The 15000-nt window shown below is 33.0% G+C and overlaps 2 protein-coding genes across 5 annotated transcripts in view; one reads left to right on the top strand and one right to left on the bottom strand.

The window, feature by feature from the left end:
- LOC137615191 (uncharacterized) overlaps positions 1–894 on the bottom strand; it is a 32262-nt gene extending 31368 nt beyond the window's left edge. For 2 of the 3 annotated variants that reach the window (XM_068344835.1, XM_068344836.1), the window contains exon 1: positions 621–894. In XM_068344835.1, coding sequence (XP_068200936.1) covers positions 621–707 — 87 coding nt within the window. In that variant the 5' untranslated portion in view covers positions 708–894. The remainder of the gene's footprint in view (positions 1–620) is intronic. The other variant, XM_068344837.1, reaches the window with a different exon arrangement.
- LOC137615193 (uncharacterized) overlaps positions 1–15000 on the top strand; it is a 190791-nt gene that overhangs the window by 99473 nt on the left and 76318 nt on the right. Inside the window, exons 3-6 of one of the 2 annotated variants that reach the window (XM_068344839.1) lie at positions 7053–7118; positions 11166–11461; positions 12076–12249; positions 13066–13377. In XM_068344839.1, coding sequence (XP_068200940.1) covers positions 7053–7118; positions 11166–11461; positions 12076–12249; positions 13066–13377 — 848 coding nt within the window. The remainder of the gene's footprint in view (positions 1–7052; positions 7119–11165; positions 11462–12075; positions 12250–13065; positions 13378–15000) is intronic. The other variant, XM_068344840.1, reaches the window with a different exon arrangement.

Below are 15000 nucleotides of genomic sequence, written 5' to 3'. Positions count from 1 at the left end.
AGATTTTTGATACACGATACTTATATTTTCTTTTAGATAAGTATACGTGATTCATTAATAGACTCGCAACTAGGATCTTTAGCTCGCATAGCAGTGTTTTTAAGATTGATTTCAGAAGTAGGTCTTCTGAAAACTATTTAACTTTAAAAAAAGACATCCTCGTTTACAAGGCTTTGAATTGAATTCTCTTTTAATCTTTATTTATAGTAAAGGATATTGGCGTCAATGACCTTTGTTGTCAGGTTGCCAGAAAATTCAAGATTAATCAATTGCAGTCTTTATGGGTTAGAGGAATTTCAAAGTGAGAATTACTAATGAATATTATCAAGAATATAGTAAGTCTTCCAAATTGTTTTTGGCCATTTATTGAAAAGATGAATAAGCATCAATATGTGTAAGATTCTCTCTTTTTTAATTTACTCTGAAAAACAACCTAACCTTGTGTCACACACGCGTAGTTTTTGATAAAAACTTCAGTTAACTGTACTTCGACTTCAGAAACGTTCCTTTAGTGACCACATTTATATAACGAAACCACTATTACAAACCCCATATATATATAACGAATCAAGACACCTAATTAGTAATTTCGTAATAAGAAAAAGACAGCTCTCTCTCACCTCCACCAATTTATTCTCATCTTCGGAGTCTAGGGACAGAACCGAGGATCGCCTCTCCGAATCTCCCTTCTGCGTACCTCCGCCCATCTTCCTCAGAGCTTCCTCAGCGTCGTGGCCTTTTTTTGGGACACCGTTCCTTCGTCAGGCCACCAGCATCCCCAGCATCCTTCCAAGGGCGGGAAGAGTTGGGCAGGGAGACCGTAGTAAGAGGTGAGGGAAGCCGATCCAAAGCCTCTGGTAGGGAAGGAAGCAATAAGCTCCTGGCACGAAACCGCGCAGCCCTGACGTCACTCCCCCGGGCGACCAATCACGGCCCGGCTTTTAACCCGGTTGATTGGGATGCCAGTCGCTCTCGGCATCGAGATGTGATTGGTATTGGTAATTACGGCGTTCTGGGATGGATTAGAAGGATATTTTCTAGGTTTTCAAATGTAATAAAGCGTTTCCAAAATCTTCCAGCAATTTAAATCGTTACTTTATTTCCGTTGAATTTGCGATAAACAGTTTCCAGCAAGATTAAAAATATTTTTTGCAAGTTGGCATTTACTATAGCATGGCAGAGTTCAATATGAAATAACGTGTATGTTGGTTATGTATTATAATTGCATATGTCAATTACATTCATAGAATAAAGGATTTATTAAATCAATTTTGTCAACATTGATAAAGAAGTTTAACAAGTCATTTCACTTCCTCCAAATATCTTTTGGAAATTGAAGATTGTATAATTAGAAATGATCATTCAAACCCAATACTAAAATGACCAAAAAAATAGAAGTGATATTAACAAATCATGAAGGATGTTAATGGGTATCACCAGTTTCACCGAAAGCTAACCAATTAAAACCAGTTGAAGGTTAAGGTTATTAGAAATAGCAAGAAAGAACTTCATTTGTAGAAGTTTGATCATTTTTTTGTAAGAATGTTCTCGAGGTAATCTTTGCTACATCCCTGATTGCAGAAATAAAAGCGTAGGCCGTAGAGGCATACTGGTCCAAATGACAGGAAAGTTATTAGAATACAACAGTAGGCATTTCGTAAACCTACACAGAAGCTTCATCAGTAGCGTGTTAAACCCCCCGGACACGATGTTTCATTCACCTCTTATCATGCACGCATTCTTGTTCCTTGATATCAAAGAATGTGTGCAAGATAGAAGTGAATGAAGCAGTGTCTCAGTGGGTATGACACGCTACTGATGAAGTTTTTGTGAAGGTATGCAAAACGTTTTATGTTGTATTTGTATTAACTTCTTTGTCATTTGTACCTTTATTGCCTATGCACCTTCATTTCTGCAATATAATATTGTAATGAAATTTTCCTGAAAAAAAAGTTCCATGCACATTATATTACTTAAGGATGAATATGCCAGTGACTTGAGGTGCTCTTTGAAGACATCCCTATTAGGGGAAACGGTTTTACACTGCTTGTGTGTGTATATATATATATATATATATATATATATATATATATATATATATATATATATATATATATAATTATTTATTACTAAAATACGTGACTTTGATAGATGTAAATATCAATCACGATTGGAATTTAATATCGAATTTTAACCTTGGGAATATGTATCCACTGAGCAAAGACGAATCAATCCCATTCGTGGTTGATATATATATATATATATATATATATATATATATATATATATATATATATATATATATATATATATATATATATATATATATTCATGTAATGTGCATTCTTCAGTGTTTAGATTATGAAGGGGAAATATTGAGGCCAACAGAATATTCTCCATAAACTTTCAAAATTGTGACTGATGAATGTCTTGAACCAGCATTATCCTATTGTCTTGTTTTAACTAATTATCCTGAAATTACCTCACAAGAATCATTATTTTTTATATCAAGCTAACATTCATATACCTTAATAAATAACTAAATAGAAAGCATGACCTCTCAACGCTTTCAAATGACAAACGGAATCATTGATCTCCCCCCCCCCCAAAAAAAAAAAAAAAAATCATTGCCCCGCGTAGATGACCGTATAGGCCAAGCAACGTCTGAAGATGAGCCGTCCCTTTGGCCGGACGGCGTTGTCATGGCGCCGGAGATTGGTCCGATATGTCAATAGAGAGGGTTAAGGGTTATTGAGTTTTCGTTTAATGGCCAGAGAGATATGCATTCTTTCTATGGAGTGACCAGTCCGGGATACTTCGATTAGAATTCAGGTTTAAGATTTTTTTTTTTTTTTCGGGTCAATCTTTGGCGATGGGGTCACCAGCATTGATGCATACAGGAAGTACTCTTGCTGTGTAGTTGATCGGTTTCATAGGGATATTGATCTTGTGGATATATGATTTGGCGAAGCATGTTGCATGTCGTGGTTCTGTTCAAAGCTCGAGGAAGGACGGTTGTTTATATTACAGGAAATCTCTCGATATATATATATATATATATATATATATATATATATATATATATATATATATATGTGTGTGTGTGTGTGTGTGTGTGTGTTTGTGTATGTACGCATGTATGTATGTATGTATGTATGTAGCTATATGTATATATTTCAAATAAGCCTCCAATACCATATGGGTCCGAGGTCCCATGGCGGGAAAAATTCGACATTAAAGGGTATTTGTGGCTTATTTGGAAAATTGTAAATCACAATTGTTAGTGATAAAATGAGCATATACAGTATATATTATATTTACAAATATACATGCATATATATATATATATATATATATATATATATATATATATATATATATATATATATATATATATATATATATATATATGTTTGTGTGTGTGTGTGCGCGCGCGCATATATATACAGTATCTATCCATGTAGAATGAGATTTCCTTGGGCATGTCTCATGCATATCCAAAGGCCTTACATACCAGCTTTCTGTTGTGACCCATCCTATTGCTTACCAGGCCCAGTGTCGCTTTACGTTACTGATCGTTCAAGAAGCTGAGCAGATAATAAATAAGAAGAAAATATAGCTCAGAGAACTTTCAAAATAACTTCAAAACATCTTAAGAAGCAGTAACATTTAAGATCCTTGTTGTGATAAAATGGCACATAACAACAACAACAACAATTTCAACAGTTGCGTCCATTTGTAGTCCACTGCAGGACGAAGGCCTCAGACGTATCCTTATTCATATCTGGATTCGGCCATTTCATCACCACGCTGGCTATTGCGGATGAGTGATGGTGGGGGACTTCATTATTACTATTATTATTATTATTATTATTATTGTTATTAATATTATTATTATTTATTTGATTATTATTTTAATTATTACAACCTAAGCTATAACCCTACTTGGAAAAGCAAGATGCTATAAGCCCGAGGGCTCCAACCGGGAAAAGTAGCCCAGTGAGGAAAGGAAACAAGGACAGAAATAAACAATCAAAATAAAATATTTTAAGTACAGTAACAACATTAAATTAGGTTTTTCATATATAAACGATAATAACTTCCCAAAAAAACGAGAGGAATAAAAATTAGATAGAATAGTGTGCCCAAGAGTACCCTCAAGCAAGAGAACTCTAATCCAAGACAGTGGAAGGCCATGATACAGAGGCTATGACAATACCCAAGAATAGAGAACAATGGTTTGATTTTGGTGTGTCGTTCTCCTAGAAGAGCTGATTACCATACCTAAAGAGTCCCTTCTACCCTTGTCAAGAGGAAAGTAGCCACTGAACAATTACAGTGCAGTAGTTGACCCCTGAGAGAAGAAGAATTGTCTGATAGCTCACGAAAGTTTATGAAAGGTTAAGTTTTAGAACCTTTGAGGTTAGGAAATGTAGATTGAAAGAAATTATGAATTTACAGTTATGAATATGAGAGACGGAACGTTTGTGATTGATGTAGATAAATATATACAAACTTCGGTAGTTTAATTATGTTTACGTGCCCTTTCAGCAATATGTTTCATACATTGACTATGGAAAACAACATAATAACCATGACGAGGGATATATTATATAAAATTTTACGAAAATGTGTGCTCTAATGGAAGCAATTTTTCATTTACTCGAGTATAAAAACATTCTAGAATAGCTATTATATCCCTAATATAATAAGGAGGAAGTATATATATATATATATATATATATATATATATATATATATATATATATATATATATAATATAATATAATATGTTCACGCTCACCTCTTCCAGTCTGTTGGGTAGGGGGAGAGGGAATAGTCATTCCCTAGTGAGAGGGGGTTACGTGTGAGTGCATATCTATCTAAATATGAAGCCGTCATTTTTGACAGGTCACACACACTAGTAGTTCATATCTAACATTAACATTCTGTCTAAATGTCTAATCAACTTCTGAAGTAGTAGATTGGACAAGCCACCAGCCTCTTGTGATACTACCACAAGAGAGGCATAGGATCCTATAAGGACTGATGAGGCACTTTGTTGTTAGATCCAGCTCTAGGTAAATGAATTTCTTTGCATACACATTCTCATCTTTCTTCACACACTTGATAACACTAAGCATACTACACCTTACACTCTCTGTAGTGGTTAGCCACTGTAACTGTTCAGGGTTTTTTTTTTTTTTTTTTTATCAAATGGTATGGGTAGAAAAGACTTCAGCAATGGTAAGCAGCTCTTTTAGGAGCAAACTCCGAAATACAACCAATCTCCTCTTGTCCCAGGGAGTGTCATATCCTCTCTACCATATCATATTAACTTCCTTGTTAATCTGTTCTTCCTCGTGTTTATACTTCAAATTATGTATTGGGCAGGTCTTGAAAATGCAAATGATGTTTGGTGATGCACATAGGGTTTGGCCTTTCCTTATTTTTATCCTAATCATCGTTTTTATCTTTATTTTCAAAGTCATCATTACTGCCTTCTCTCTGTATATAGTTATGTTTATATTGTTATAATTTTGTTATTTCTATTAAATATATTCATCTGTATCTTTAACCGGATTAGGGTGCTTTCCTTGTCTGGGCCCTAGGACTTATATCAGTCTGCTTTTACAGCTATGCATGCAGTTTAAGTATTATAATTACATTAAAAGTTATGATAACTACTTGAGCAAACGTAAAACCCTGCCAAGTAAAAATAAATAGTATTGAAATAATTCAAGATAAAGATTCTGTGTTGCTAAAAGAAAAAGCCCAGTGTTGAAGTACATGATTCTTTCTGAGAGAAAATGCTGCCCTGTGCCTGTTCAAAGCACTGCGTGAGTTCCGGGGAAATAATTACTGGCTATCATCCATTCTCCCTCCTTCAGGGTCTTTGCAGTGGTCCTTAGCCTCCTAGTTGCACTTGTTTTATGAACGTCTATACCTATTCCTGTCTTCTTTGTTCCATCTTGTCCAACCTCTCAGGTTTTACTTTAGGTGTTTCTCCACTTGGGTGGTCAGTGGCTTCACAGACAAGAGCGCCTGGTTATATAGCCCAAATTCTCTAAATCGACAATCCACTCTGATACTCTCTAAAGTTGCTGTTTAAAAATAGACATAGACTTTTGCTTCCTGATATCCAGTATGTAAATCAGAAACTATTGAGATCTTAGACTTCCTTTTAGGTCTAACAAGATTCCCAAAGGTAGAAATCAGGGCTGCAGTGGACTTATCTAACTGTTAAAAGTCATAGTTCTAGAATTTTAGAGATAATGCACATGATTTCCATAGCATTTTTCAAGAGAAGAACAGCATAATTGTCGCTCCATTTTGTACGAGTTTATGCTTGTACAACTTTTTTCACTGGATAAGGTTGCTGAAAATTTGCTTGTGACACAGGTTATTCTCACAGTAATTTAGCAATGTATTACATATGATGCACATCCTGCTAAAATTATTTTTATCTTTTTTTTTCTTTTCATGTTGACTCTATTAGCCTTGGAAAAACCAAACAGATGTAGTAGTGGAGTATGAGGTAAAACTGGAGTAAAACCAAGGCATAAATGAACTAATGTGTAGTTAGTGACAAGGTGGTTGATCTAGTAAAACCAATACTAATGGTTGGCCGTAATCACAATATGTTCCATTCAAATATTCAGATAAGTTTAAGATATCCGAGTGGTTGACTATATTTAGAGTAATTTTTGTTTCTAAGCTTTCTGTTTTGTAGCATTTGTTAAAAATGCCTCTTTACCATTGTCTTTTACTGCGGGGGGTTAGAATTTATTCGTTGTGGGTACACTTAGGCACACTGTTTTATATTTTTCCCTATTTTTTTTCCTCACTAGGCTATTTTTCCTGTTGGAGCCCTTGGGCTTATAGAATCCTGCTTTTCCAACTATGGTTGTAGCTTAGCTAATAATAATAATAATAATAATAATAATAATAATAATAATAATGATGATAATGATGAGATTCCTATACTTTATCTACAATTATGGGTTCTCATAACCAAATGTATAAGGCGTTTTAATCTCTTGTCTTTTCAGGTGTTGCTAAAACAGTGTCAGACAGAAAAGCAAAAGAGAAAATTGAGGTGGAATCGCATGGTGAAGGTAAGTAAGAGATATTCCCGTCCATCAACAGGGGAAATTTGCCAGATATATGAAATCTGTTTAAGGTCATAATCAGTTATTCCCATGGTTTACAATCTTGCATTATCACTTCAATGTCCTTTTACTCAATTCCAGCCAGTGCTCAGGTTATGGAAACAGATAGAAAACATATACAGAAAATATAATGACCAAGAGAGGAAAGTGGTGTAAATCTGATACAGTATATATATATATATATATATATATATATATATATATATATATATATATATATATATATATATATATATATATATATATATATATATATGAGGAGACTATATATTCAGGTTATAGAGGACCTGAGGACAATATTACTCAGGATAATGTTATTGAAAATCATTATTCAGGATGACAATAGTATTGAGATGTAGACAGAATTAAATCGTATTATCAAGGGAGAAGGTTATACGGTTAGAAAGAGATAATCTCAGTTCACACTTTACCTTTACATTTTGTTTAATTTGTATTTAACTTGCATTGATAATAGTTTCCAGTTTCTGGGTATTGATGTTGCATGATTTATTTTCTTTGATCTTAGCTGGGTTGCCACTGTGGTTAGAAAATGGTGTCTTTTAAAAGACATATCATCATTCTTAGGAAGTGGTAACTTTTCAAGGGGCTAATAGCACTTGCAGTTCGATTAGTATAAGTTCTTCACTGGTTCCTTTTAGGGAAGGGTCTTAAGGGGCCTAGTGTGTGGTATGGTTATCCTACATCTTCCTTTGAGGCTAAATTCTTAACAGTGTCAATATCAGGTCTTATTGAAGTCACTGGCCCCTTACGCTTGGTGTGGACCTTTGTTTTACGGGAGAAAGTCCTAGAATTCTATTTTCTGATTATTTTGAGGTTACTGCTGTGCTTTAGTTTACTTTTGGACTAGATTTATAGGTTCGATCCAGCACTGTACCATTGTTCATTTCGTTCTCTGTCAATGCTGGATCAAAGGTCTGTTGGAGTGTCTTGATTTCTTAGTACTTTTTTTCGTATGATCGTCTCATGATTCCCAGCCTTTGCTGTTGAGCGTTTGCCTGGACTTCATGGCATTGGATGTGAACAGCCTTTGCTACTATCGGTCGTAAGAAAATGGATTCTTTAGGACATTTCATTGTGTGTATTTGTTGACATTTTTAGATTAATATTGCAGGAAATGGAGTTGTAGCTCCGCTTATATTTTGACTCTTGGATTGGATTTCGAGTTTCCCAGGAGATTAAGCCTGAGGGGTTTCAATTTTAGGTTAGAACAAGAACATTTCATGTATCCAAATTTTCTAAAGATTGGGAATGAATACACTACCTCTATTGCCTCGTAAAAAATCTATTTGGTCAAAGGATAAGGAAAAAAGCATAGGTATGAACTTGTTAGGTTGGCAGAGAACTATTTCATGCCTATTGTGGTAGGAGCTCTTGTGACCCTAGTCTTTAGCTTCCAAATTTATCTTACTTTACTTTACTTTAAGGGTTGTTTCCTAGTCCTATTACAAAGGGAACCCTATGCACTACAAGACCTGCAAGAATAGTTTATCGTATACATTCTTAGATATTTTGCATATTACGTGCCTGTATCTATTACTAGTCTATTCATCATGTTTAGTTATACATGTCGGAGGTCTTAAAGTGATGGTTATTGGTTTAGAAGAGGGGTAATAACTGCCATTCAGTTTGGTACTTATTTCCAAGCACTGCTATTTGGGATGGCCTTTTTGCCACATATACCATACTTCAGAGAGAGAGAGAGAGAGAGAGAGAGAGAGAGAGAGAGAGAGAGAGAGAGAGAGAGAGAGAGAGAGAGAGAACCTCACCGGAAATTTTCCCGAGCATAAGGCGCTTGCATACCACGAGCAGCAATGCATTATGGAGTCAGGAAAATATTGATAGTGGAATACTATACTATTATATAAAAAACCACTTTACCAATTTCAGGTTTGGCCATATCCCATCATCTTTATCATGATAAGGAAGTTTCATTGTTGTCGCAATTTACTGTACTTTTTGAGTTAGTATGTATTACTCGTTTCACATGAAAACGACGAGGCGCTAGATTGTCTCTTTGCTTGGTACAAAGGAATTTTATTTCTTATTACTGTAGATTTGAGGCAATTTTCCTGACAACATGGAAAGACTCTTAATATTAATGGAATTTTGCTGTACTGCCTTAGACTTCGAATATTAAATTTCTTAATCCTGATCTAGATATCAATCTCTGGCACTGTTGTCCAGTTAGGTCTTTATGCTTATTACATAAGATTTTTCATAATTTTGACCATCCTTTACATTCAGATCTTCCCGGACTGTACCATCCTGTTCGTAATACTAGGTATGCAGTTAATCCTAATATTCATGCCTTCTCCGCCATGAGGCTCAATTTTACACAGTATTCTAGAAGTTTTATTCCAGGTGTGACCAAGGTGTGGAATGATCTTCCTAATGGGGTTGATAAAACGGTGGAACTTCATATGTTCAAACTTGCAGCAAATGCTTCTATGTTGAACTGGTTGACATTAGTATTTTTATAATGTATATATGAAAGATCTGTTTTAATGTTGTTACTGTTCTTAAAATATTTAATTTTAATTGTTCATAACATCTCATATACTTTATTTATTTCATTAGTTCCTTACCTCACTGAGCTATTTTTCCCTGTTGAAGCCCTTGTGCTTATAGCATCCTGCTTTTCCAACTAGGGCTGTAGCTTAGCTAGTAATATATATATATATATATATATATATATATATATATATATATATATATATATATATATATATATACATATATATATTATATATACTATATATATATATATATATATATATATATATATATGTATATGTATATATACACTTACTTACATACATATATATATATATATATATATATATATATATATATATATATATATGTAATTTTTCGTTTTATTCTGCAGTTTGCGTTAGCTTTGACTTTGTATATTTGGTCAATTTACATGATATAGGATCCACTTAAGGAATAAAATTATCATATTCCTTTTGGGTTGTGGATCTAGGGAGTTTTTAGATATATAGAAAATCGAAAAACTAGTTTTCATTGATTTATAGGAAGTCAACAATTGTTTTTAGTAAATCAAATAAAGAGTATATGATTTTAATGCTGTATTCCCTAAAGTCCAAATGTCATATCCTTTATATCCCAAAGAACGCTTTGGGTATTTTTTTTTCTTTTTTTTTTTTCTTCTTTTTTTTTTTTACTTATTTTACTTTGTGAATGGGGTCACGTTAATTAAGAGATAGTTATGTGAGGGAATTCTTAAACTTTAGAATAAGGATTACTTTTTTATTTACATTTTAATGAGAATTCTTGTACATATCCTTCGCTTTATTTTGTATTAATTTAGATTTAGTTATGAAGCGATCCCAAGAAAACGAGAATACCTGATAAATATATTTCCGATAAGGGACCTTAATGCCCTGATCAATGCCCATTAGCAACAAACAATCGATGACGGCCGATGTGTCGCCCTGCGCGAGCCTCGTAAAGCCTGCGCATGCGCACTGAATTGGTCAGCCGCTCCTTCAGTGCCTGTTGTCCTCCGCTGCTCGCTCCTGACGCCACTGAGACATCCTTGTCCAGGTGCCACCATATCCAGCCTCGGCCTCTGAACCACCCCCCTCCTGTAGGTCCCTCCAAGGACGACGCCTCCGAAGGGGTTTGATAACTTTTTTTAGGGGGAAACCATTTACCGCGGACTGAGAAACAGAGGAATGTCTGTCTTGTCGAAGGGAGAACTGCCAACTTAGCCTTTTTTTTTTTTAGTTATTTATTTTCCCTAAGAACGAGTGCTGAAGCCCGCTCGATGTAGGCTCAGAGGGTCACTTTCCCCTCGCGTGTGTAGGACGCCCTAAAGAACCAACAGGAAAGAAACAATTTAGGTCAGGTGCCCCTCCCCGATCATCTCTCATGTAAGAAAGACTTACATTACCCCCTTATTTTCCTTCATTCGAATTAATCTTCTTTTTTATTTATCGTAATTAGCTTTTTTCACACATCCATCGAGTTTCGACGAGTCCCCCACACTGGCCAATACCAAATATCCCTGGTATATCACACCATTTAGCTTTTATGAGCTAAGCATGAAGAGCGTGGGAGAGAGAAAGGTGGCGCCTGAACATGCAGCGGAGGCTGCTGCAGGAGGGGGAGGAGGAGGAGGTGGTGGAGGAGGAGGAGGAGGGGGAGTTACTAAGAAGGAGAAGGACCTCGACTTACCTCCGATGCCCAAAAGGCCCTCTCTGGTTTCCATCGATAGCGAGGATGAAAATAAGATGGTTGAGGTAAGTTCAATATTTCTTTTTTTTTTTTTTTACTTTCTGATATAAATCAAAATTTTATAATTTAAGAATAATTTGATTAAATATACTCATTTGAATTTTTTTTTTTTTCCGTATCGATTCACTATATCAAAATAATATTTATATCAGTTTTGAAGTCTGTTCAGAAGGCTTTGAAAAGTATTGAGTCCGCCTTACTGTTGTACAAATAAATAATAAGATTATCCCTTCTATTGGAATTAAATAATATGTAAGAAAGAGCTAGAAAGTAAAATAGATTTCTTTATTATTATTATTATTATTATTATTATTATTATTATTATTATTATTAATATTATTAGCTAAGCTATAACCATAGTTGGAAATGAAAGAATCTATAAGCCCCAATGACCCCAATAGGGAAAAATAGCCCAGTGAGAAAAAGAAATAAGGAAATAAGTAAACTACAGAAAAGTAATAAACAATTAAAATAAAATATTCTAAGAACAGTAATAATTAGACAAAAATCATAAAAATTAGTCTCAGAAACATTCGTATAGTTTATGATCTTTCTATATCAGTTTACACCCGCAAATTTTCTTAGCTCGTCAATCCATCGTCTTCCACTTTTTTTCTAGGTCAAGACTGGAATCTGTGGTCTGGATCCCACCACAGGGAAGGGAAAGCAGATTCATCTCATCCAGATGCTGCTCTTACCCTTTGTACCCATCATGGCTCTCATCATTCAGAATTCCATCAACATGGTCAGCATCCTGGAGTACCAACATGGCATGCAGGAGACCATTGATCAGGTGAGTGTGGAGAAAGAAATAGATGAGTAATTATTATATGTATATATATATATATATATATATATATATATATATATATATATATATATATATATATATATATATATACACACAGAACTGGCTTCATGATTGAGACGACTAATTTGCATAAGTCGTATTCTAAGATTGTTAAATAGGCACAAGTTAATTTGTCTCAAGTGTGGTCAAAATCATACATTTTGAGCCCTATCGGTATAAAACTAGAGCAGGGTGTAAATGGAAATAGATGATTGATTGGATATCTTGTCTAAAACTATATATGCATAATATCTCCCATATGTGCTAAAGAATAAGTCTCTCTCTCTCTCTCTCTCTCTCTCTCTCTCTCTCTCTCTCTCTCTCTCTCTCTCTCTCTCTCTCTCTCTCTCTATATATATATATATATATATATATATATATATATATATATATATATATATATATATGTTTATATATATATATATATATATATATATATATATATTTATATTTATATATATATATATATGTATATATTTATATATATATAATATATATATATATATATATATATATATATATATATATATATATATATATATATATATATATATATATATAAATATTCCGGTCACGCTCTGCTCTCCCCGTCCCTCGGGTAGTGTGAGAAGGAGTAGTTATACCATGGTGAGGGGACTATTTGAGTGCATATCTATCTATATATTTAACCGTAATTTTTGACGGATTGCGTACACTAGTATAAAGCATGATAACTGACATAGTAAAATCTCACACTGAGTAACTTGGCATTTGCTTCAGGTCCAAATCAGCACTGGCCTCGGCAACGTAACCGAGGCCCTGCAATCCGAGAGGGCCGAGATAGCGTTCTACCTGTTCACTAACGGCTCGGTCATCCGACGCAACCTCTCCGAGCATTTCGCCTACACCAACTCCCTCATCAACGACCTCAAGTGGCCGAAGTTCAGGATAGACGACGAACTCTTCCAGAACAAGATTCTCTTCAGGATTCGCCTGGACGACTTCAGGGAGAAGATCACCAACTTCGACACCCCGAGTATCGAGGCCGGCATTGCCTTCTATAACCGGGCCAACTATATTTTCCTTGATCAGGTAATAATTTTGTTAGCTGTTTGTACCCCGGAAACTTTTAATTTCAATTCTTTTATATATGTTCTTGTCAGTTTTTTTTTATATACGTAAGATGGTGGTAATTTCCCGTAATGTTTAATATTTTTATTCTTATGTGTGTGTATGTATATATATATATATATATATATATATATATATATATATATATATATATATATATATATATATATATATATACGTAATCTGATATTTATTTCACGAAAATTGTTGTTGTTTCCATAATTTTTTTCTTTATAATTTATAGTCTTTTCAGTTTTTCTGATACGTAATCTGATAATTATTTCACAAAATTTGTTATTATTATTTATATTCTTATCTGTTTTTTTATGCGTAAGGCCATAATTATTTACCGATTCTTTTTATTATTTCTATATTCGTTTTGTAACCTAGCCAACTATATTTTCCTCAATCACGTAATTTTGTGAGCTGTTTGTACTTCTTAAACTTATAAGTCCCGAAAAAAAACTTTTATTATTTATATTCTTAACAGTTTTTCTCATTTTTATTATTTATATTATTAATAGTTTCTCGGGTTTTTTGCTGTTTATATTCTTATCAGTTTTTCTAATTTTTATTATTTATATTCTTATCAGTTTTTCTGATTTTATTATATTTATATTCTTATAAATTTTTCTAGTTTTTATTATTTATATTCTTATCAGTTTAACTAATTTTCATTATTTATATTCTTATCAGTTTTTCTCAATTTTTTACTATATATTTTTACCATATTTTCTGATTTTTACTGTATATTCTTATCAGTTTTTCTGATTTTTAACGTTTATATTCTTATCAGGTTTTTCTGATTTTTACTATTTACATTCTTATCAGTTTCTCTGATTTATACTATTTATATTATCAATTTTTCTGATTTTTCCTATTAGTATTCTTAACAGTTTTTCTGATTTTTACTATTTTTATTTTTATCAGTTTTTCTGATTTTTCCTATTAGTATTCTTAACAGTTTTTCTGATTTTTACTATTTTTATTTTTATCAGTTTTTCTGATTTTTCCTATTAATATTCTTAACAGTTTCTCCGATTTTTACTATTTATATTCTTAACAGTTTTTCTGATTTTCCTATTAATATTCTTATCAGTTTCTCTGAATTTTCCTATTTATATTCTAATCAGTTTTTCTGATTTTTCGTATTAATATTCCTAACAGTCTTTCTGATTTTTCCTATTAGTATTCTTAACAGTTTCTCTGATTTTTATTATGTATATTCTTATCAGTTTTTCTGGTTTCTACTGTTTATATTCGTATCAATTTTTCTGATTTTTCCTATTAATATTCTTAACAGTTTCTCTGAATTTTGCTATTTTTATTCTTATCAGGTTTTCTGATTTTACTATTGATATTATCAGTTTTTCCGATGCGTAAGCTTATTCATGAAACCTTTAGATCCAGAAAAAATATTATTTATATTCTCATTCTCATCAGTTTTTTTTTTTTTTTTTTTTTTTTTTTTTTTTTTTTTTTTTTTTTTTTTTTTTGTTTTTTTTTTTTGAAGCTTGAGCTGATAATTATTTGGTAAAACTAAATGAAAAGAAAATTTTTTTTTTTTTTTTTATTCCTATATGT

The sequence above is a fragment of the Palaemon carinicauda genome, chromosome 21 (genome assembly GCF_036898095.1).
Source record: "Palaemon carinicauda isolate YSFRI2023 chromosome 21, ASM3689809v2, whole genome shotgun sequence".
Lineage (NCBI taxonomy): Eukaryota > Metazoa > Arthropoda > Malacostraca > Decapoda > Palaemonidae > Palaemon > Palaemon carinicauda.
The sequence above is the reverse complement of the archived record's forward strand: the minus strand, read 5'-3'. Positions and strand labels throughout refer to the sequence as shown.